Below are 24570 nucleotides of genomic sequence, written 5' to 3'. Positions count from 1 at the left end.
AACAAGGCACATGGCATTTCAGAATGGTACTAAAATAAATATTACTAAAAATAATACTTTTCAATGTATTTCTGTACTATTTTACATTAGAATTAGACTTGCTTTGCCATTGCACTGATGGAAATGTACAAATAGCAATTCTTCAGTGTTTAAAAAAAAGTCTTTAAAAACTAAAAAACAAATAAAACATGACAAAACTGCCCAATACTTAAAACAAAATTGCAAATTGAGGTGTTGCAGTGTTAGAAAAACTCTTAACTCACGTTTTAATAGCATAGCTTCTTTATTAACCCATTTATTATGCCAAAGCATAACTAAAAGGTTCAGACAGTCATTTATTTGTATTGCTTTAAGACAGTAGATGTGATACATATGAAAGTGAGGTGTTATATTTTGCTACTGATTGACCAGATTACAGAACTTTAGTTACACTTCAATAAAAAGCAGATTATATCCTAACCACAGTAAAAGTGACTCATTTGTAAAGCACACATTTGATCCTGAGGTACAATTTAACCAACAGAAGAAGCAAAATACACACTATATAAAAAACTGTAAAAGAAATAGTTACAGAAGCACAGTTTGATGGGTTTGTCCAGGTCAGTCACTCAGACCAGTTTTCATCTAAACTCAACTCTTAGTCCAGGCTTGTGTTCATAATGTTCATTATGAAACAGTTCTATAAAATCAGAATTGTTCCACTTCATTCTTCCAGTCAGGTGCACTGAATCATTTTGTAAAGAACTGAAACTGAGTTTAATGGTGAGGTCAGATGTTTACATCCCTACTGAATGTGTGCAAATTTGCTACAGTACAGATGATTGTGTTTGTTTGTTTGTAGGTAAGCTGGTCAGGATACAAAGGTGATATTGTGGGTCATATGCCTGCTTTATCAGGACACTGGATCTTGTAGCCCACCCTGTATGCCTGAAGATAAACACGGGCCTGGTTTATCCTGTAAAAACACACAAGATACACCATGATTTCATTTTTTATGTACATGGCTGTACATCAAAATATTTATGTACATGGTCAAGTTTGGATCGTAAGCACAAAAATAGGTTATGCTGGCATCTATTAGCATCTGTATTACTTGTGCTAACAGTCCAAACAGGAAAACAGGAATTTTTAGAAGCACAGAACCATTTTTTCTGAAATAAACTGACATATGTTTGAAATCAGAAAATATGAATAAGGCAACATTTTCGTGCTACAAATCTTCCATTATCTCAAATTATTATTATTATTTTTTTTAATTAATGGGCTCGAATTACACCACCTGTACCAGTGGTGACATAAGTTGACATAAGACTTGTTGGGTCCATGGATTCATGCATCAGACCAGGCTACGTTTATCCAGTCTTCATCTGTCCAGTCTTAGTGATCCTGTGTCCACTGCAGCCTCAGCTTTCTGTTCAGCTTTCTTGACTGAAGTGAAAGTGTAACCAGTGCCAGTCTGACACAAACAATCATGCCATGCTCAAAATGACTTAGATCACTTTGTTTTCCTATTCTGATGGTTGATGAGAACATTAGATAAAGCTGCTGATTATACACATACTGCTGCCACATGACTGGCTGATCAGGTAATTGGCACCATATTAAATTACCTGTACTTGGTGCAGAGCTGGACACCCAGAGGTCCACAACGATCTACATAACTCTCTCTAAATCCTTTACGTACTGCTCGGGCCATACTGAGCACTGTGGTCACCACCGGACATGTCCTGGGGGAGAGAGAGAAAAAGAGAGAGAGAAAGGAGAGGTTGTTAACCAGTCTGTCAGTGTCTGTATCTCTATTTCTTACACACTGTATATATATGTTCTGTGTGTGTGTGAGAGAGAACATATGTGTGGACAGTACATACAGTTTCTCACAACGCAGGCCGCTGGTCCCTGTTGGGCAAGTGCAGGTGTTATGGGGGCTGCACATGGCACCGTGCCGGCAGGGAGGCACACAGGGAGTAGTGACAGCTACTCACACACAAACACATACACATACAGATGTCACATTCCCACTCAAGAAATAGTGAAAAGTATATTGAGATATTAAGCAGGTTAAGAAATAATGATTAAAAACCTAAATACATATTAAATCACAAAGCATGGAGGGTAGTCAAGCCCACCTAAAAGATGTTGCATAGAGATCAGGACACATATACACACACCTGTTTCACAGAGCCCCCCTATAAAGCCACTGATGCACTGGCACCTGTTGAGTCCCACACATACTCCCCCATTCTTACAGGGATTAACACACTGCACAGGTTCTGAGGAAACACAAAGTACAAACAAAGAAGTCAATTTTTTTTATTATCACCTCAATCCTAGTGTTGTTTTTTTTTGCTTATTTGCTTATGAGCATGACCTGTGTGTTTTTTCTTTGGGTGACTACCACATTCTGTTTCCATACTTGCATGTGCTGTTAGTGATTCATAACGCAGCACTGTCCCAGACAAAAATAATACCTGGGCAAATGATGACAAATTTTACCAATAACCAATGTGCATTCAATTATACGTTTTCTATGATACTTAGTCATACGGACGAAACAAATTGTGCACTTACACTCACTCAGCTTAGTAAACAACATATTTAAACATTTATTATGAGCCTGGATGGAGCATCATAGCAAGCAAAGCAAATGTAATTGAGAAGAATTTGACTTTCGTTAAAATGCATTACTAGAAAGGCTTTAACCTCAGTCAATGAGATTAGAAAAGGAGAAAGTATCCAAAAAGATAAGCATAGCATACATACAGTTTACTGAACATCAGGACTCCCTGAATATGTGTTTGATTTTTCATTGACATTTTTCTTCATCTTACCACTGATTTTAACTATGCATGAAAAGTTGTTGTTACATGTATTAATAAAAACTGATCATTAAATATGTTTATTCATGTTTTGTTTTTGTACTGATCTACCAGAGATAACTTTTTTTTTTTCTTGCAGTCTGTAGTCTGATTTTAAGATTTTAGTTTTTTTTGGTGTAGCATGGCTAACTTGGCACTCAGCCTGGTGCTGAGCTTTGGCCATTAATATGCATGTGCTAGTTACCGATACTAACAAAATTAGCTAGATCGGGAATCGGATAATTAGGCCGATCTATGGAACCAATCCTTTCACTTTAATTTGTTGGTGTGAGACTGCACTAAATGTTTACATGCAATTGTTGATTGCTGCTTCTATGTTTGAAGAGTTACTTATTTATTCCCAAGTTCAGCTGCTAGATTTTATTTTGAGTTACGCAAAATATTTAGAGTAAGATTGATTTAGATTAAGACTGATTAATGTTTGTGTGTTTGACAAAGTGAAGATAGTTATTTATATTAATATTTTTAAAAAAGTTTTTTTTGAATGCTGTGTCAAGGTCCTGCACTTTTTGTTTATTTTAGTGACAAATAAATATCAATTAAGTACAGTTATATCTATGTGTTAATTTGTTATATTTTGTTTTACAAAGTTAGTAAAGTAATGTTTAAGTCAATCCTGATTCCTTAAGTCTCTCCCATATGGTGAGGTATAAGGTTTATTAATTCAACAATAGTATCAGATCGAAGTTTATGTATCTGTATCGGAATCAGAACTGAAAAGGCTGGATCAGTGCATCCCTACTTTAGACATCATCTCAGAATTTAATTACATAAGAATTTTAGAAATCGTATAGTAGTAGACTGTATAAGAGATCTGTGGGAACCCCGCTGCTCCAACACACCTGATCCAGCTCTTCTACTGATTATCAAGCCGTTCATAAGCTGAATCAAGTATGTTAGGGAATGGAACAGCCAAAAAACTATAGGTGACTAAAAGCAGGATTAAACACTGATCTAGAACTACTTTGTGCATATATCCACATGACTGCGTGAGTGTGTGTGTGTGTGTGTGTGTACCTATCTGACAGCGAGCTCCTTGCCAGGCTCCAACACAGCTGCAGGTGTTAACATCCACACACCTTCCACCATTCAGACATGGAGGAGTGCAAAGAGCTAAACAGACACACATTCAGTTAGACAAAGTGAAGTTGACAGAAATTCTCCCATAACAGTAACATATATATATACAGAACTCCTGTAACATATATATATATATATATATATATATATATATATATATATATATATATATATATATATATATACAAGATCAAAACTATACACACAGCACACCTAATACTTGGTTAAATGTTCCATTAAATTGGTTGGTTTCCTGGCACAGACCTGACTTTTAGGCACTTTTAAATCTTTGTGTTAGCCTGCTTCATCCATTACACAGCCACCTTTGATGTGTGTTTGGGGTCACTGTCCTGTTGGAAGTTTCAATCATCTAGCTGATGGTTTGAGGTTATATTGAAGACTTTCTGAGTTAGCAAAACATCCCAAGAGACATTTTTGTTGTACAGTGTGCTCAGCTGTAGTTGTGGATTTTGGAGCAGATGCTTTTTACTGTCTGTAGACAGTAATGATGGTGTTCCAGCAGCTCCAGCTCATGGCTGTCCTATACCTTGGAGGTTCATTGGTTGTTCATGACGTTGAGGGTGACAGTTTGGGTTTTCTTTCAGATCATGGCAAAGTGGTTACACCTCCTAATAAATTGCACTTGCATAAAATTGTTTAAACAGATGATGCTGGAATCTGCACATGTTTATGAATAACTACAAGAGTGTAAAACTATGATCATCCTTCTCAGATCTGCATTGAGCTCCTTGGACTTGTGTTGGTCAATTCTGTCAAACAAACCCTCTGACTACAGCTACCAGCTGTAGTCAAGCATGAGTACTGGCAGGAAGTTAAGAGGTTTTGGCCAGTTTAAAGACATTTTGGAGCTCTCAGCACTGAATTCATAATATGAGTGGGTGTCTGTATACTTTTGAACCTGTGTTGATATCAGAAAACTTCCCAAAATATAAAATTTGGGCACCACATTCTTGTTTTTTCCATTAAAGATATATGTTGTACGTGCATTCTGTTCCAGAAAAAGGACAGTTAAAAAAATAACTGAAATAACTGCTATGATGATTAATGTCCAGGACGAGTGTATGTGAACCTCTGACCACAACTCTATGTGTAGTAATACTGCTTTGCACTCCAAATATAACGATAACATCTGCATTAATTTATCTCCCATTCCTACTTTGAACAAAAACACATGCATAAACTCACGAGTGAGGCACTGTGGACCAGCATAATCAGAAGGACACTGGCAGGTGTTAGGAGCTATACACCGTCCACCATTTCCGCAAGGTAACTCACACACAGCTGGTAAAAAGAAAAAAAACAAACAAAACACATTTTAAGACTGTGTGTGTGTATATGTGCCTGTGTGTGTGTGTTTTGAACATATGGGGCGTGATACCTGTGTGACAACCCTCTCCAGTCCAGCCAAGAGGGCAGAGACAGGTGTTCCATCGCATGCAGGTTCCTCCATGAGCACAGGGTGGCGAACACATAGCTGTGACACATATAGCCCTGGATAAAGTCAATCAGCCTAGACCATCGTGACATTTGACATTCGATATTCGATGCTTATTTGCTACATTAACTTTGTAGTACAAAATAAAAGCACCAAAGAATCAAGACTCAAATACTAAACACCAGCTGGTAGATTACATTGCTTGGAAGAAGAAACCACCACCCTTCAATATGCTGTACCTGAGCATCCAGGTCCTGGGTAGCCAGCAGGACATTCACAGGTGTTAGGAGCGATACACACTCCGTAATTCTGGCAGCTAGGTTCACAAACCGCTGAGGAAATCAGAGTAAAGCAGAGTAAAGCCAAGCAAGAGAAAAGAAGAAAGAATGTGGCCTTAAACTGCATTAGCCAAGGCTGCAGTCAAGTAGAGCTGCAGTTAGAATACACCTGGATAAGGGAAACTTACGCTGGCATTTGGTGGGGTCATCAGTGCGAGGTTCAAACCCTGGTCTGCAGGTACAGTTAAAACTGCCCGCATGATTCACACACACCTGCTCACATCCTCCATTGAATCTTACACACTCATCCTCATCTACAAAGAGAGAGAGGGAGAAGGGGCAAGTGTAATGTGATATCATTTATGGCAGTGACTAACTTAATGAGATGAGGTCTGTGCCTAGAAATATATATATTTTTAATGCTTTGAAGTTGAAAGTTATATAATTATTACAAGTATCTTAATTAGTTACTAAGTAATTATGAAGTACATTATAAAAAACATTGAAGATTGTAATCAGACTGCAGTAAAAAGTGAATTGAACTTCTAATAGCAAGTTAACATATCTAGAGATAAAAAAGGATGGTGTAATGTGATTTGAACGGATCAGTGAAACAATTGGAAAGAAGCATGTCCAAAGTGTGGAAACTGATGTCTGTGGATATATTTTAACCATCAGCACACTGGTGTTTGTAAGTGGAAAAGAATATATTTGATCATGATTAGAATGTGAACTTGAGTTAGTTATTGTTCTTCTGCAGAACAAAATCAATTCATTACACACACCTTTTCCTGTTTTTCCAACAATTATTGCAGCAACTAGAGACTAATCAATTAGTCTATCGATTAATGTTAATTAATTAATTATAGCATAAAGATTTTCTTTTATTTTGACAAAACAGTGAATAAAGTTTTACCCTATGAAAATCTAACACTGCAGGTTTAAACTGAGAACTCCAGTGTGAAGGTCAGCAGTGCAGTGGGGTATTTATAACCCCTCATCAAAGTGTATGTGATCTAGTGTATTTATGTTATTTCCTACACAAAGAACTGTGCTTAAAATCCTGAGTAATTAGAGTAATTAGATATGGTTTATATCCAGTCAAGCCCAAAGTGTACGAACACACACTGACACCATCAATCAATGTAAAAGCCCAAATTCTAGACTTAACTTTTTCTCTTAGTATTCACTGGAATTTCCAAGGTAGCAGGCAGACAAAAACATAGTTTTATTAACCAGTGTGTTTAAAGGCTAATACAAAATGGGAAAACGTGTTATTTGAACTTAATATTAATATTTTAGAGACCTAAAAATGACTAATCGCAGCAGCCCTGGACCTAATGCATCAGACTAAACTCCTCAGATAATAACCAAACTACTAATTAGCTATAACAAGTGTGTGGGCTAGAGCGTGTGTTCAGGAGTGTAAATATGGTGGTTGTGTGATGTTACCGAGGCAGGTTCTTTGGTCCTTGGCCAACTCCCAGCCTTCTCTGCAGCTGCACTGAACACGTCCCTCAGCACCCAGAGAACATGCATGATCACAGCCCCCATTCCGCAAGGCACAGGAAGTGATGTCTATAAGAAGAGATTGTATATGCACACACACACAGGCATATACACACAAATACAGGCATACACTTATTAGTAAAGGAACACACAATTTCATTAATTACTTCTTTTTTGATTAGACTATTAACAATACACTTATATGAGTGTAACCTACTGACGCAGGTGGTGTTGAGGTGATCCAGCAGTAGAGGAGGAGGGCAGTGACATATGTATCCTCCTGGTGTGTTTGTACAGCCATGAGAGCAGCCCCCATTCTGCAACTTACATTCATCTATGTCTGAACATGCACAGACACAGACAGGCCCACATACACACACACACACACACACACACACGCACGTAAGAAGAAGTTATGCTGTTAAACTAGACAATTGTTATATTGAAACCCTGTCCTAATGCTAACACAAATACAAAATATTTTGGGTTTCCTAGATTTCTAGAGACACTTCACCTAAAAAAAGGACATAAAGAATCACACACACAATTGTGAGCAATCTGTGATCACAGTCTGTGAATGCAACCATTTGTGCCAAGGCCAACACTGTTCACAGTATCTTTGGGTACACATTTTCTAATAATCCATAACAGCATACAGCTATGTTTGCCTACTCTGCAATGGCAATGTTTTGGTCATTTTTGTTTGGGGTGTATCTTTTTAACATATTTTAAGTCTTAGCATATACTAACCCACACAGCTGTATCTGTCTATGTGCAGCTGATATCCCTGCAGACAGGAGCAGAGGAAGGACCCTGGTGTGTTGGTGCACATCTGCTCACACGTTCCATTACTGCTCACACACTCATCCACGTCTGCAGAGAGAGAGAAGGAAAACATAATGTTAAATGTATAGTGAATGAGTTGTTCTGACAGGGATGCATTTAGCCTGTCTTGCAGCAAAATATGTGGCAATATCAGAAGAAAAAGGGAGGTGTGTGTGTGTGTGTGTTTATGCATGTGTGTACCTGTGCACTTGTGTAGGTCCTCTTTCAGTGTGTATCCCTCATTGCACATGCAGCTGTAAGTGCCAAGCTGGTTAGCACAGCTGTGCTCACAAAGGCCATTGTTCACCGCACACTCGTCCACATCTGTCGCCATAGCAGGAAAGCCCACCACCACCAACAAAGACGAAGACAAAACACCACAGATAATGATTAATACGTCACTGTCATGCAATGTCATGAGTGACGCTCAATAACAATAAAATCATAACTGACAGCCATGTCTACTATCAGGTTTTGTCTTTGCATTAAAGTAAACAGGATTACTATTGTTGAGGGAACCTGAAGTAGTATTTGGCTTTACAACACCGTGTATGTATCTTTTTTAAAAATAGGTTTAAATTCCCAACTTTAAACTATCACAAAACAATGTGTTTAGTGATCAGTGTTACATCAGTGTTACATGGGGAGATGGGGTAATGTACTTTTACTACAGGGCGTCTGTAAACTTTATGACTGATTCACACAGGATAAGAAATCTTGGCAGAAATGGCTATTAGATTTACGTCGTGCTGTCACCTCCAAAATACTTATTGATTACTAATCTTATAAACCATCATATTTAAAATAAATAAATTAGCAGCTACATGTTCATAACATCCATAAGTCCTTGGCTCGTCTTCTGGATTTGAATGGAATAGAATATTTACCCACATGTTGGTTTGCTCGGGATGAATATAACCTGAGGTTATTTTTACAGCTCATTTCACAGAAGGTAAAATACTGCAGAGTATTTACCTACGCTGGAGCACGCAGTCCATAAAAATGACTGACATGGTTCATTCTGACTGGATTAAAATGACTGATAATTACATTACCCCACCTCCCCATGTAAAACTAAGCTCTTCAGAATGGGGCTTTATTCATCATTTTTTGTGATTTCTGTAAGGCTGCTATCACTAGCTCTGTTAACAGTTCTGACTCCATACCTGTAGAATCTCAAATAATAATCTCACCTAATAATCTCTAGAGTAGCATCTTGTACAATTTAAGACAGATCAGACAAAGACCAGACTTTAAAATGATAGTACATTCTTAGATAAATCTAATACAGATACAAATGCTGTAGGGACTGAACTGACCGTAGCAGGAGTGGCCATCACCACTGTAGCCCTGGTGGCACTGGCAGAAATATGAGCCCATGACGTTCCCACAGCGAGCATTCACATCACAGCTGTGAACTCCTGAGACACACTCATTCACATCTTTACACCACCACAAAAAAAACATTTACACAGCTCTGTCAGTGTACATAATTTCATCTGATGGGAGTACATATATATCTTATACATAAAATAAAGGTAAAATTTGTTTCTCACCCATACAATGCGTTCCATTGCCACGATATCCACGTGAGCACACACACTTGTAGCTCCCCAATGTGTTCTCACACTCTCCTTGATTAGTACACACACCATCCAGCTCAACACACTCATCCACATCTATGGAGTAAAAAGATTTACCATGAAACCCATACTGAGTTTTGGAAATATAAGTCATTACTGAATGTATACTTTAGGGTGCAACATCTTCATGTCACAAAGTCTTTTTAAAAATCTTTTCTGATGTTCCATTTCAGTACCTTTACACGTGCGGAAGCCAGGACACAGAGCATCTAAAGGAAAAACAGTATGCGAGAGATGGAGAGAGAGACAGAAAGAGTGCACAGATGGAATAAGACAGTTCAAATCAGCCGTGGGCAGCACACAGTTAGCGTTTGTGCAGAAAAAGTGACAACTTCAAACATCCATGTTTAAACAACAAAAGCCATGCGTGCCGTTAGCTTGATGCTATCATATGATTTAAGATTCTTGATGGTCACTAGCAGAATGAAGTCTGAAGCATTACTGTAGAGTAACCTATTAACCTGTATTTTTTAATTCAGTGAAGCTTTTCAACAGTCTGAAGAAGGCATATTTGGGGATCTCCCCTAAGAACAAGGTGGAGGAAGCATGAGTATGAGGTTGAGGGGGGAGGGGGACAAAAGGAGATTATAAAAGCCAGAGAGGCATTTCAATACCCAAAAAGGTGTGTGGAGTCAGGGTGAGGGGGTCAGCGGGAGAAGCTAGGGGGTAACAGAGCAGATAGGACACAGACAAGAGGAGACAAGAGCAAGAAAGTAATTACATTAACACAACAAAAGGGCACAGGCTAAAACAAAGAGTGGGTTAGTAATCATGAGAAAATACTATTTGTTGTAAATAGTTTCTCTCAAAGGCTTAGAACAGCCTGATTACTGCAGTTATACATACAACTTATACCTGAAATGTTGCGAAAAGGTGTGATGTAAGATACTGGACCATTCAAAGCTGTCAAACAGCCAAAAAGACATCATGCAAAGCTTTGTCTTGGAATAGATTCTACACGTATCTGGAACTTCCAAAAGAAATACCCTCATTGGTGTTGAATCATATCAGTCCAAAATATCCTATGAAGGCAACAGCATATGGATTACACCACTTGCTTGACCTCTTAGGGGGTCTGGAAACTCCTCAGGAGCTGAAATGGACGTCGACTGGGGGTGTCCAGAAATACCTGAAACCAATCTTTGTACTTCAGACTAGCTCAACTACTTTCTACAGAATGACAGAATCTGTATTTATGTTTACTTGCATCTGTTCTAATGAGATCTGGAGATTCTACAGTAAAAGCTCTCGTAATAAAAGAAATGGTAAATTTTAAATTATGTCCTTGGGTGCCCAAAAGGTTCTGCATAGTACAGGATATTACACATGTCTACACATATGATACACAAAAGGTTTATACTGTAATAGAACTGATAAAGACTGATGAGACTGGTCTCATCCATCTCTCTCACACACCCACGTACGCAAATGCACATACACACGCGGCCTCTTGCACACACACAAACTCACCCACGCAAGCCACCTTGTCTTCTCTGAAGCCAGTCTGACACACACATTTGTAGCTGCCCTCTGTGTTCACACACATATTTCCAAGCTCCCTCCGACAGCTCTCTTCATAACTACACTCATCAACATCTGCAGAATATAAGGAAACATGTATAGTGAACAACTTTATATAATGTCCCACATTCACTGCCGCCAGCTGCGAACATACATAGAGCCAGAGGCATATTACAAAGTCAAGAACTCACCAATACAGTTGTGTCCATCAATTGCCAGGACAAATCCTGCTGGACAGTGGCAGGAAAAGGACCCGGGGCTATTCTTACACATCGCCCCTTTACCGCAGGCTTGCAGACCAGTTACTGCAGCTAATGCACATTCATCTATGTCTATAACAAACACACACACACAGCAACACACAGCCATTACAAACACATTATTAAAGCAGTTTAGATACGTTATTGTCTAATTTGTAATCACATAAATGCATAGGATTAAATTACATGAACAGACTATTTAGTCTATGGGTGGTTTTTATGACATTATGTTTATCTCTCAGTGCTTAGCACTACAACAATGCCAATAATAGAGAGACTGTAAACAACATCAGTCAGTGTACTGTAACCACATTAACTAGATAGTGTCAAATAGCAGATTAGAAAATGCATGTCTTTGTGGGCTGCTAAACTGCTGGGTGCTCTTATTGGTTCTGTAGCCTGATTATACTGTATGTCAGTGAGCTGTAATCTGAGGAGCTGTGTTGGCCAATTGCTTTAATTTGAGAGGCTACATTGGTCAGTAGCACTGGCAGGGCAGTAAGTAACTGAGATCCATGTTTACTGTAATGACACTTGACAATGTGACAGCTCTCTGTCAGACAAAAGCTGTCCAGAGTAGACACAAGCTAGGGTATGCACGGGATTCAAACTCAGAACCCCTTGGCCATAGTGGTATTGCATATGTTTCCAGAGCTGTTTTTAAGGTACAAATGCTACATTATGTTGCTTTAAGTACAATATAATTACTAACTCATAATCAATGAGATATACAAATCCATCAGCTATTTAGAGCTTATGTCTCACGAGAACCATGTTTATAGACCTATGCAGGGCATCATCCTGACTAACAGAACTACAGGACTGTAACTGAATGATATTTTCTCTGCTGCAGAAACAGGCTCTATATTTCTATACTACTTTTCTATACTAAATGTTGGAACACTGCAGTGAGGATTTCATTGCACTCAGTCACAAAAGCATTCACTGCACCACAGCTCAGTGCTGGGAAGCTTTACGCCACTCTAGCCAATACTTTAAAGTAGGTGAATTCATACAGCATTGACAGTCGAAATTTGCTCACCGTGACAACCTCCAGCACCCATCAGGTAACCATGGACACAGCTACACACAAAGGAGCCCGGGGTGTTGGTGCAGTTGCTGTGGTAACCACAGGGCTTAGGGTCACCATGCTCACATTCATTAATGTCTTCCATTAGAGAAATAGAGAAATGATGTTAATGGTATTAAATACTATTAAACAAGAATGCAGAAACTAGAAAGGTGATCATCCGGTGGCATGCAAATGTTTGGGCACACCTGGTGTAAATAGTTGAGTAAAATTCCTGATACTCAAAAGGCAAAAAGTTTATATATTGGAAAAATAACTTTTTATTTCCATCATCTATAGTTTTAAAATGCCAAAAAAAGGAAAAAGGCCAAAAAAGCTTAGAAAAAAAAAAAAAAAAGTTTAGACACCCTGCATGGTCAGTATTTAGTAACACCCTCGTGGCAGGTTTCACAGCTTGTAAAAGTTTTTTTTTTTTTTTTTGGGGGGGGTCTTGTTTGGGGGACTAAGGCTTCTAGTTCAGTTAATTTTTCATCTCACTGTCAAGCAAGGGGTTTGATGAGATTTTCTCGAGTAGTTTTCTCTGACAATTGTTTTGGTCTTCCAGACCTCAACTTCACCTGTACGGTTTCTACCAACTGTCATTTTTTAACTACATTATGAATTATAAAGATCAAGTGACAGCTGTTCAACAGCTGAACAGCTGTTCCATGTTCCAAAGTTATGTGAAACTCATATTTCTAGGGGTGCCCAAACTTTTTTTCACTCTACACTTCTACAAAACAAAATAATGTACTAATTTTGCTTAAGCTGTTGACAAGAATATTACATCTCTAACATTACGTTTTTTGGAGAGCATCTTTTTGTTGTTAATACTGCATACGTTAGGACAGAAATCACATCCGTATATTACCTACACACTCTGCCCCTCTCTGAGCATAGCCTTTGGCACAGGAGCAGTTCTGACCCTCCATGTTCACCTGGTTGCCCTGGCAACCAGTGTCTGGGTTAGTGACTGAAGAGGTGGGGGTGGGGGTCTGGTCTGAGAACAGAAATTAGAAATGTTGTAAAGGAGACCAGTGTGGGGCTTTGACTATGAGAAAGTGTGTGTGTGTGTGTGTGTGCTCGTGTGTTTTACCTGTGTTAGAAGTGTCCTGAGTAGTATAACTCAAGTTGCTGGCAGCAAGCCCAATGTGCTGAATCTGGTTCTGTTTATGAGCACAGACAGACAAAGAATACAGCCATACTGACTCATGACTCGACTCTTGACTTCATTTGTACTATGCACATATATGGTTGGTCTTATAGATTGTCTCAGCATTTCATGAAAAGAAAAGACTATCTATATAATTATATATATCGTTCTAAATGACTACATAAATAAAGAATAACTAAATGCTTTGGATTGTCCTGTAAACCATTTTGGAGATGCAAAGTTTTGTTAAGAGAGTAATACACATTCATACACAAACATTTGGACACCTCTGTTCAAATGACATGTATTGTTGTTTTTCTCAAATTAAAACAACTTAACAAATCCTTTACTTCACTGAAAATGGGTTCTTTAATTATTATTGAGTAGAGCTAATAGTTCCATATGGAACCACGACAGCTCAAAAAACACTGAAGGTATAAATGGTTCTTCATACATAAGAAAACCCTAGATGGTTTAGTTAAAATTGCTTCCATATAGCATCAGAAAAGTGTTCCCTTATTCTTACTAGTCAAACGATCCCCTCACAGAGCGTACATTTTTTTATGATGGTAAATGTCTATTTACTTGTTGAATTCATCAAATTGGGAAACAATAATGCATATATTCCACAGCTTTGTACGTGCTATGTGTTATGGCCTTTTCTTTTCAATTTGCTAAAATCAGCAAACAAACAGTACATGTGCAGAAGTGTGTTTGTCTGTGTGTCTGTACATGACTTATTTTCCACCTTAGACATTTAACCAGGGTGGCCATTCATTCATCCATTCATTCATCCATTCATTCATTCATTCATTTGTATGCCATTGTATTTGTAACACGTTTACTAAAACAACATTGCAAACTCAGGAATTTCATTTCAGTATATTTCAATCTCTGACCTGGTGCTTGGCCTGTGTGTCTGTGGGTTTGAGGATTTCGTTGTCCTCCTGGGCAGCGGTCAGGTAGTTAGCAGAGGACTGGATTGCTAGCAGTAAAAGAACACTTGGAATTCCCATCCTAGGGGCAATGTGACAGTTCGAGACATTTACAGTACGTTAAATCAACAAACCACCTTTGCAATGAGACCCACATTATTAATAATATTTACTTATGTAATTTCTACTGAAACTGACTACTTACAGTGATAAATGCACAGAAAGAGTGACTAAGTTCAGCTTCAGCATAACTACTGCTGTGGGTTTCCAAGAAGGTCTGGAGGTCATGCTCTCTCTACCTTAACACAAGCCCAGGCTTGACAGTAAAGAAGCCTGTTATTAACTGTCTACCAATACCCTATAAAGCACTCGTAGCAATTAATAAACAAAGAGTTTACTGCTCTTTCCCTCATCTCTGTCGCTCTCATTTTTCTCAAGTAAAGTTTTTTAAAAAGTATAAAAAAAAATATAGGTGGATTTTAGACTACACACACAGCTGCGTGCTTACACTCTCCATCTCACACACAAGACCGTCTGTACTACCATTAGCTACCGCTGAGGCCGCCCAAACGGCACACACGAACAGGCTTCTGTCTGTTTCTGTATCCCATCACTGAATATTAAAAATAAAAAAGTTAGCAAAAGACAAATCACCTGAAAGAAACGGGGAGTCCGCGGTGAGGGCAGCTCTCCTCTCTACTCCAGCTCGACGACGCTGAGGGCTGGACTACCATCATTCCACATCCTGTGCTCTAATTGTGTACTTCCCATTCACTGCCCGAGACACAGCTGTTTAACACACCGAGCTACAGCCGCTGGAGGCTGGGTCTCGGAGCCTTGTGTGGACAGTAACAGGGATGTAGCTACCAGTGGGTTCGGGGGGAAATATCAGCATTTCCCTCGTTAAGAGGGAGTCAGCTAAATAACGCGGTGCTGGCCCAGAACATGCACGCACGCACACTCACTCGCGCGCGCGCGCGCGCCCGCACGCACGCACCCGCGCCCCAAAAACAAAGCACGAGCACATCAGTTTTAGGAGACGAAGCAAAAAAGTTAGCAGTTAGCTTCCCGACTGAGCTTAAGTGTTTCGCTGAGCGACAGACGTTTAAAAGAGCAGCAGTCTGCACCAAACCGAGTACACAGCACGTGTTTTATTGAGAGAGAGAGAGGCTGGGGTAAGACTAATGACCTATAATAGCTACAGACCGTATTGTGTACTGTGTTATCTATGTTGAGTAGCGACGGCATTGAACTCCTATGAAATCGATTCCTTAGAGATTACTTGATTGATTGTAGTTTTACGACACATCATAAAACATCATTAATACACTATATAATTATTATAAAGCCATATCAATGAATATACAGTGCCATCTATCATGTAACTGTCTGAAACTCTCACATCCAAAGACAATGAATCAGGCTCTCTGCTGAGAGTGGGAGTCACTGCAAGGTCACTGTACTGGATTCCTGTTGAGATGATTTGCCATCGTGCTCCTGCTGGAAGTTTACTAGAAGAGAAGCTGCTGAAAAATGGAGCAGAAACAGAAGCAGCTTTTGGCCACAGCTGTCCTTGTGTGTGCAGTAGTTTGTCTGGGGAAAAAGAAACACCTTTGGAGTCTGTAGTTGCCATCGTTTAACAGGAGGACAAGAGCTGCGTCAATGACAGTGAAAGAAGCTACAGTATTATGAGGCCTGTTCATTGCGAAGGGAGTGGTAGGCCCAGAAAGACTTCCCCAGCTGATGGCAGAAGAATCTTCTCTGAGCCTCCAGAAAGTCCTCTACTGTTCGCCCTATAGATTAGGAGTATTTGTCAAAAACTGATACATCCACAGAAGACTTACGAACAGAAATTGAGAGCTGCAGAATTCTGGAAAAAGGTCTTGGACAGATAAGTCCAAGTATCAAAGTGAAGGCTAGAACTAAGTGTGGAGACCAAAAGAAACTGCCCACAATCCAAAACATACCATACCAACTCGTGACTTGTGGCATGTATGGCTGCCACAGATACTGGCACACTTGTCTTCATTGATGATGCACATGCTGAAGGCAGTAGCACAATGAATTCTGAGGTGCTTAGGAACATCTCATCTGCTTAGATTGTAATTCATTGGGCAGCGCTTCAACCTAAAGCAAGATATTGATCCCAGACATGCTACTAGGGTGTTTTTTTAACATGGTGAAACTGATGTGTACTGTACGTCTGATTGGTTTGATTTGAAATGTTTAACTGTGGCGCAGTGGAGGGGCATATCAAGGTATTCATATTAATGTATATACCAAACATTACGGAGGGCACTGTACTGCACAGTACATTACTCCACATCATTTTAACACAAAATTGTAGACATTACACAAAAACATTCTTTAGACTTTCTTAATGATCCAACATATTTGGATACCATTCTAGTTTACATTTGACAAAGTATAATAGGGTAAGTTATTTGTGCTCATGTTGCCTTTAGCTGAACTGCTCATTATCAGTAGGTGATGGAAAACATACACAGAGATATGCAGGTTGAATGAGTCATAATGTTAAAAATTATGAATTTAAAAAATGTTTAGTGTTGGACCCCGTTCACGTCTACATGCAACAATTGCATCATCTTAAATTCTGAATTAAACTATTCATCACTAGTATTAAAAATCTTGATCATAACATTTCAGCAAAATAAAAGATATTTCCCAAAATTTTACTGAGAATTAAAACTTTGGAAAACATCTGTAAACTTACTAGTAATTCAGATACATTACTAAATCATTTGGAAATGATGCATTCCTGGATTAGAACTTTGCAAGATAATAAAACACAAAAGATTCATCATACTAGACACTTAAGAGTATGTAGAATACTGACGACTGTCTTGTACAGTCCTGTTATTATACCTTGTATTGTCTTAAAGATTAGAAATGACCTGCCTGTAACAGCAGAGAACCCCCCAAAATGATCATGACTCAGCTAGAAATTGATTAACTCTTCCTAAAGGGACCCCAACTTTAGAGAAAGTGGATCACTGCATTTGTCCATACTTCCATGTATACAGAATGTTATAACTACACAAGGGTTAACACGGTGTGGATTTGTAGTTCTCTCAAATCCATGACTCATAGGACCCATTGCTTAAGACATAAGAGCAAAACAGCATAAATAAATGCTAAGAGCTTAAAACATCCATCTTGGTTCACAACTAGGGGCAAAATCCAGAGTTTGGTGGCACTTTTTTGGGCTTTTGTATTGTTTTAATCAGTTGACAAACTATAGATTGTGCAATTGACATTTGTACGCAACAGTGTAAGACAGATAGGACAGTAATTCAACCTGCTATCCACTGTTTTCAAATACAACAGAGGGTCCATGACATCCTCAGATGGTCCTTGGCTGCAGACATACGTTTTTTGACATATCAAATGAGAACGGATATGAGGCAGGAACAAAATGCAGTCAGAGTTCTTTATTATCAACTGTCATTTTATCAGTAGCAGTAGTGCATGTGTAAATGAGTGCATGTAAATGCAGAGTGCTTTAAATTTTATTGAAAGCCGCTACATCCACACTCTGGACCTGCAAAAGAACATACAGACACACCGGTGAGGGTACACAAACTGGCAGGGCAGCAACACAGATCTACAAATGATGTGCATTTCCTGGTTATATATCTCCTTTCACTCATTCACATGTCCTTATTTTACACTTACGTAATCTTCAAACTTGGTGATCTCTTCCTCCAGCAGGTCTGTTCCCACCTTGTCGTCCTCAACCACACAATTGATCTGCAGCTTCTTAATACCGTAACCAACAGGTACCAGCTTGGAGGCTCCCCATAGCAATCCGTCAACCTGTACTGACCTCACACACTCCTCTAGTTTTGCCATGTCAGTCTCGTCATCCCACTGCATGAACACACACAGAGAAACAGCCTGTGAGGAAGTGTACAAGCAAAGACACTTAACTTTTTAATTTAGGCAGCGACATCTGCACTTACAGGCTTGACATCCAGCAGGATGGAGGATTTGGCAATAAGGGCAGGCTTTTTGGCCTTTTTGGCAGCATATTCCTGCAACCGCTGCTCTTTGAGGCGTTCTGCCTCTTCGTCCACTTCATCATCACTGCCAAACAGGTCAATATCGTCGTCCTCTTCATCATTTTTTGTCGGTGCAGGGGGTGTTTTCTGGGAAACAACAGATTGGAGTTAAAAAAGTGAAATAAGCATGTCTATGATACAGTACTTGTGGGAATGTTAATATGTATTCACATTAGGAGCTGTTCCATTAACCACTGGTGCTGCAGCTGCAGGTCTTTTTTCCAGGACAGAAACTCGACTCTCTAGTTTAGAGAGAGCAGCACGCAACTCCTCCACCACTAAGAGAGACGGTAAGAGAAAAAAAAAAAGGTAATTGAGACAACACATTTTACATTTATGAAGGGATTATTACTGTTCAGACATGTCAGGTATTTTGGAACAACAGACTGTTGAACAAAATTCCAGTTACAGTTGTGTACACAAAATTTGAAAGTTTATTAAGAAAAAACAATTAATTTTTTTATTTCAAATTAAAATGTAAAATATTAATATTTTAATATATATATATAATAAATAATATATATACACATATATACATATATATACATATATATATATATATATATATATATATAAAATTTTTCCCAAATTAAGTATTATGTTTGTGTCAAAACATGCTAATGAGGTTTATAATGCAGCAAGAGGAAACAGGTAAAAAAAAAAAACTTGCAAAACTTGCACTTGTTTTTAGTGTGAACCTCGCACTGTAGTAAATTTGACACATTTGAGACAAACTTTATAATCCTGATTAATCCCAATATAATCCTACATAATCCTAATGCCATCCCAGAGGAGATAACCATTTTTAAAAATGTTTTTTAGCAGGTGCAGTGCAGATATTCCTGATGATGACGAAGTCTAAGGAGCGCTTTAGAAAGGTTTCTCACACCTTTGTGAAGACCCTGATTCTCCAGCTCCAAGTTCTTCATGCGTGTAAGGAGTTCTCCCTGGTCTGCACTGCCGCCTCCTGAGGTCTGAACACACATGCAAACACACAGAAGAGTGTTCGTGGAGAAGCAAATTTCAAGGGATGTAGGGATGGCGACTAGCACCTACTTTTCCACTAATGCAGTGTTAGAGGCAGTGTCAGTTTCACACATATGTAAATATTAGAAATAGGAAAGGCTACATTCAACTAATTAAAACACACAGGACACAGCTGGGGAACTCCCTACTGTACACACACACAAATCTGTGACAAGTCGGGGCAGAAAGAACACACAGCATCAGGCAGCTAAACATCATCTACTCTCACACAACACATTTGACCTTTTTTTCTGGATTTCCTTCTTCCTTCTTTTTCTAATCAAATCCTTTCTAATTATGTTGTTCTGTCTCGTGTGAGGAAACTACTAAAAGCGGCGGCGTACTTTAAGGCAAACACATGCATAGACAGGAGGTTTCTAGAACACAGCACACGCTACCAGCTCAACTTGACTGGGACACAGTGTGTTCAAACAGATAACATAAGTCTCCCACAAGGTCACACACACTTACAGTGGAGGTGTGAGAGGGGTTTACAGATTTATGGGCAGAGCCTCTAGTTGGCTGCAAGGTCATCTTCAACTAAGGGAGAGAATATGGGTAAGGACAGGGTAAGCAGAGAGGAGTGCTACTGTGAAAAAGAGAGAGGGCAAAAGGGCCAGTCAGAGAGAGCAAGAGGTGAAGCGTGAGAGAGAGTGTGCAATAGAGCACAAAAGAGAGAGAGAGAGAGAGAGAGAGAGAGAGAGATGTATGAAGACATTAAGAGCATTAAACCTTCCGTCTCTCTTACACACACGTATGGAAGAGAGGTTTAAATGAAAAGAGGAACTGTGTTTGTGTCCAAGCCTGCACCACTTACCCCAGCGAGAGACTTCTGAATGTTCTCTCGTGCTCTGGCAATGTCCTGGAGAATGCTGTTCGCTCCCGAGTCCTGTATTTTCAAATAGAGACAATATTAGAGGAAATCAGTCACTGTATTTAGCAAGCCTAAAGGAGACATCAGCCAATTTCCATTACTTCCAGCATGATCAAGTTATCTCAGCATACCTCACTGGATTCCCTGATTTAAGTACACAACAGATTTTCCCCAACATCTGCATCTAGTAGAGCACCTTTGAAATGCGGTAGAACCGAGCATGAATGCACAGCTGACTAATGTACAAGAACTTTGTAGTGCAATCATGCCAACTTGGTGCAAAAATTGTTCTTTAGATATTCTGGTCCATGTTTAATCCATGCCATGACACATTCAGGATGTTTTTTGAAGTCTACACAGAACTAGAGATGTGTGCCTGATAAAGTGGAACACTTGATAATATTCAAAAGCTCAATAGACACAGTTAACAGACATTAATATGATAGCACTGTAAATATGCCAAGCTTAGCTTTAGGTAGAGCTACCTTTAATGCTACCTTTTCAGCAGCCATACCATTAATGTCACCTGCCCTATACGGAGTATTCAAGCATTTGAGGCACAGACTCCACAAGATTGCTAAAGCTGCCCTGTGGTATTGGTTACCAAGTCTTTTTAGGTCTGAGGTGGAACCTCCATGGATTGCATAGACAAGACAAGGGGTGCCTATGAGCAGAAATCTTCTACTAGAGCAAACCCCACAAGATCTGCCTGATGTTTTGTAGATGCTCTGACCCAGTCGTCTAGCCATCACAAAATAGTCAGTGTCCCAGATTCTTCCATTTTTCCTGCTTTTACCACTGCTTTCCCCTCACCTCCCTTTAAAAAAGGAGGTACTGTCTGGTACAGGCTTTTTTTTTTTTTTTTACTTCATTACATATCATACAATACACACAATATAAAAATTAATACATGCTCCAGTGTCTTAAGGGCACTGTTTGATTCTTAATACTCTGTCTACGTTCCTGATGCTCACTGGAGTAAATTTCCAGTCAATACATCCTCGGTTCTTTAGCCAATTACAGGGAAACGTGTCAAAACTACTTTCTGTACAGTACCATGCAAACATTTGGACACTCCTAGTCAAAATGTCTGTAACTGTAAATAATTAATTGAGTAGAAGAGTAACTGATCTCCAAAAGACAGAATTAGAAATGACACATTGTCACCATTTTAAGCAGGATAATATTAAGAGAACATAAGGAGATAAGAAGAAACAAGCCATTGCCTTAGTTCTTAATGTAAATTAGAGGTAGAACACCCCGGTCTTGTAGCACTAAGCCTACAGGGAAGTATGTGTAGAGGATAAGCAAACCTGTGTGGGTAGCGTAGGGCCGTTAATCCTTTCGTAGAACCTTCGCTCAGCCTCATCATAGCGTGGCTTGTCAAACCATATCCTCTCCTGCGCCAAGTAGTCCACTCCAGTCATTCTACACAGATTTAAGCAATGATGCACTATTAGTTACTACTGTGAACAATTCAATACTTTTTAAAATATAAAGGTAAGATGCTCCCGCCATGTGAGCAGCAACTATGACACTAGACAATGACAACAGAAAAAACAACAGAAGTGTGATAAGGGAATAAAATGAGGTCTAAAAAGGAGGCAAACAAGAACAAGAACACTGCATGAGAAAATAATGAGAGAAATGACAAAAAAAAATGGAAGATGAGTACAACCAAAGGTGCTGAAAAAAACAAAAAGGATCATGTTATGACATGCATGTTGACCCAAACTATCTTAAGACGAACTGACAAAAGTGGGTGCAATCTATGGATGTGAATTTGGGTGCAAAAATACAGTATACTTGAGTACTGCGTCATACTTTGGCGCCGAACTAGAGGGGACTGTGGCAGTTTGGCTGGTCCTGGCAGCAATAGCCTTGTAGAAACTAGCCTCTGCCTCCTCATAACGGCTGCGGTCTAGCCACACCCTCTCACTGTCTGCATGCAGGAAGTGACACCATGTTTCTCCTCCTCCTTTCTTGACGCCACTGTTTCGACCGCCATTGTTGCGACTGCCATTTTTGCGACCGCCGTTGTTGCGCTGTTTCGGCTGCTGTGCCAAATCAGGTTTGGTTTCCTTGGCACCAGTGCCATTCAGGTTCTTGAGGCCTGCTTGTTTTTCACTGGTTCCAGTGGGCTTGCAATGGGGCTCATTCTGACGGTACAGGTTCTGGTAGAAAGCTGCCTCCGCCCTGTCATACAGGGTTTTCTGAAGCCACACCCCTTGGAGTGGAGCAGGGAGAAAAGGTAGGCCGTTGACCGGTTTTGAGGCGGGAGTAGCAGGAGTCGGGGTTTGCGTCAGATAACCTTCATCACACAACGTACTGGAAGAGGGGCTAGTATGTAACAACTGGAGAGAGCTGGGTGTGGTCACTGATTTTCGCTGCTTGGGACACTGGGCCACAAAATTGCTTTCAGCTTGGTCAAAGACGGGTTTATTCACCCAGACAGTGTGAACCACATGGTGACAGGCCTCCTGGTCACCATGGTAACAGGTTTCTTGGTTGCTCTTGGAGCTCGCAGGGGCAGTCGTCCCGTTCTGATGTTCCTGCAGCTTGACGTAGTAGCGGCTCTCTGCTCTCTCGTACACGCCGCGGTCAAACCACACCGCAGCGCATTCTGAACGCAGGCCTTGCAGGACTGCACTGGACATGCCTGAACGGCCAGCGGAGGTCTGGTCCGCACCAGCATTTACTGGACTTCTCTGAGGCATTGTCTTGCATCCAGGACAGATGGAAGAGGAGGAAGACCACAGGCAGAGGGAGAGAAAGGAGAAAAGCAGAGTGACAGGGACTAGAGCATTAGTAACAAAGACCATTACTGAGCAAGAGGCACACATGCAGAAGCAAGCAAAGAGAACACATGCAAAAAAACACATTGGTGCAGGCAGGTGTGAACAAGTCCACTGATGCAGTGTTCTTCAGAGTGGAAGTGAAGAACGCAAGATGATTTTCACTATCCAACAGTACATCTTAAACGGGAATGCTACCATTTAAAAAACGTTGTGCAATAATATCAAGGTCTAAAGAAAGTCATTTTGTTTATCATATGATTAAAACAGCATTACACCCAACTCAAGTATCTCAAAAGATGTCTTTAAATATCGAGATATATATTTTAGCATATCGCCCAGGCCTAGTGGAGCATCACCATGATTTTAAAGCAGTTACTTTAAGATAAAACTGCTACATCATGTTGATTTAAAAACTATACCCTAAAAAAGCCATTACATTAAAATGGTATGTATATGCTGCCTGAAACAGTGTTTTACAATACCTGAGAACATCCAAAAACAAGTATTTAATAAACAAACAAAAAATTTGCTTGCATACAACAGGACACCTAGATCTTCCACCACCAGTTATTAAAACCGTACCGTAAAACAAAAAACATGCAAAATTGGCTGAATTCCCCTTTAAGAGTTTTTCCTTTAGTTTTTCCATGAGTTAGTGTTAGTGTTTACATGACACTTCATGTCCTGATAAAGATTATAGTCTACATTTAGGGTATTATGCAAACAGCAGAATCATGAATCCACAAATTGATTGTGCCTAATATTCTCTATGAAACATCACTTCTTAAATGCGCACCTATCTGCACATTTATCATATCTGCATAATTAACACGGGTACATAAAAGGTATTGATTTGTTTCACTTGACATATTTCTTTGCATGCAAACACTTTGGTCACAAGATTTTATGAAATTATTTTGGGATTTTTGTTGAACTGATGTTCAGCTAGACGTTCAGCTAGACATCCAGTCCCCCTCCCCCTCCCCCTCCCTTCATGCAGCACATTTCAAATGTTTCCATGAGCTTCAATTCCTGGAGGTGCAAACTCACATACCGATTCAGCTCAGCCACAACTCATCAAGTGCTTCAGATTGAGAATCCCACCTGTAAGCACTGATGGTGCTAAAGTGTGGACATACTACAGGACTAGGACTGGCAAACAGTGGAACAGATGAGATGCAGGGG

The 24570-nt window shown here is 39.6% G+C and overlaps 2 protein-coding genes across 2 annotated transcripts; both read right to left on the bottom strand.

Moving 5' to 3' along the window:
• Positions 1-329: 329 nt before the first annotated feature.
• On the bottom strand, positions 330-13730 carry LOC140538241 (uncharacterized). The gene is made up of 20 exons (XM_072661095.1): positions 13727-13730; positions 13389-13517; positions 12491-12616; positions 11380-11520; positions 11138-11263; positions 9581-9703; positions 9344-9466; positions 8226-8348; positions 7950-8072; positions 7417-7539; positions 7143-7268; positions 5879-6004; positions 5652-5744; positions 5356-5451; positions 5163-5258; positions 3894-3989; positions 2169-2270; positions 1869-1974; positions 1611-1727; positions 330-955 (listed from the first exon to the last, which is right to left on the bottom strand). The coding sequence occupies exons 1-20, from the start codon at positions 13728-13730 to the stop codon at positions 877-879; spliced, it is 2178 nt and encodes a 725-aa protein (XP_072517196.1). The 3' UTR covers positions 330-876.
• Positions 13731-18042: 4312 nt separating this feature from the next.
• eef1db (eukaryotic translation elongation factor 1 delta b (guanine nucleotide exchange protein)) lies at positions 18043-23307 on the bottom strand. Its single transcript, XM_072679312.1, has 8 exons — positions 22412-23307; positions 21901-22015; positions 20531-20602; positions 19577-19661; positions 18859-18965; positions 18589-18774; positions 18302-18496; positions 18043-18167 (listed from the first exon to the last, which is right to left on the bottom strand). The coding sequence occupies exons 1-8, from the start codon at positions 23302-23304 to the stop codon at positions 18129-18131; spliced, it is 1692 nt and encodes a 563-aa protein (XP_072535413.1). The 5' UTR covers positions 23305-23307; the 3' UTR covers positions 18043-18128.
• Between the last annotated feature and the right edge of the window lie 1263 nt (positions 23308-24570).

This window comes from Salminus brasiliensis, chromosome 1 (genome assembly GCF_030463535.1).
Source record: "Salminus brasiliensis chromosome 1, fSalBra1.hap2, whole genome shotgun sequence".
NCBI lineage: Eukaryota > Metazoa > Chordata > Actinopteri > Characiformes > Bryconidae > Salminus > Salminus brasiliensis.
The sequence above is the reverse complement of the archived record's forward strand: the minus strand, read 5'-3'. Positions and strand labels throughout refer to the sequence as shown.

What these genes read in the sequence shown, in the direction of transcription:
- eef1db (XM_072679312.1), bottom strand. Translation starts at nt 23,304, where the DNA reads ATGCCTCAGAGAAGTCCAGTAAATGCTGGTGCGGACCAGACCTCCGCT. An exon ending in TTCAGAAGTCTCTCGCTGGG is followed by an intron (nt 19,662 to 20,530) that starts GTAAGTGGTGCA and finishes ATGTGTGTTCAG; the next exon opens with ACCTCAGGAGGCGGCAGTGC. An exon ending in GAATCAGGGTCTTCACAAAG is followed by an intron (nt 18,966 to 19,576) that starts GTGTGAGAAACC and finishes CGTCTCTCTTAG; the next exon opens with TGGTGGAGGAGTTGCGTGCT.
- LOC140538241 (XM_072661095.1), bottom strand. An exon ending in AGACAAGGTGGCTTGCGTGG is followed by an intron (nt 9,704 to 11,137) that starts GTGAGTTTGTGT and finishes TTTACTCCATAG; the next exon opens with ATGTGGATGAGTGTGTTGAG. An exon ending in GGACCAAAGAACCTGCCTCG is followed by an intron (nt 6,005 to 7,142) that starts GTAACATCACAC and finishes CTCTCTTTGTAG; the next exon opens with ATGAGGATGAGTGTGTAAGA.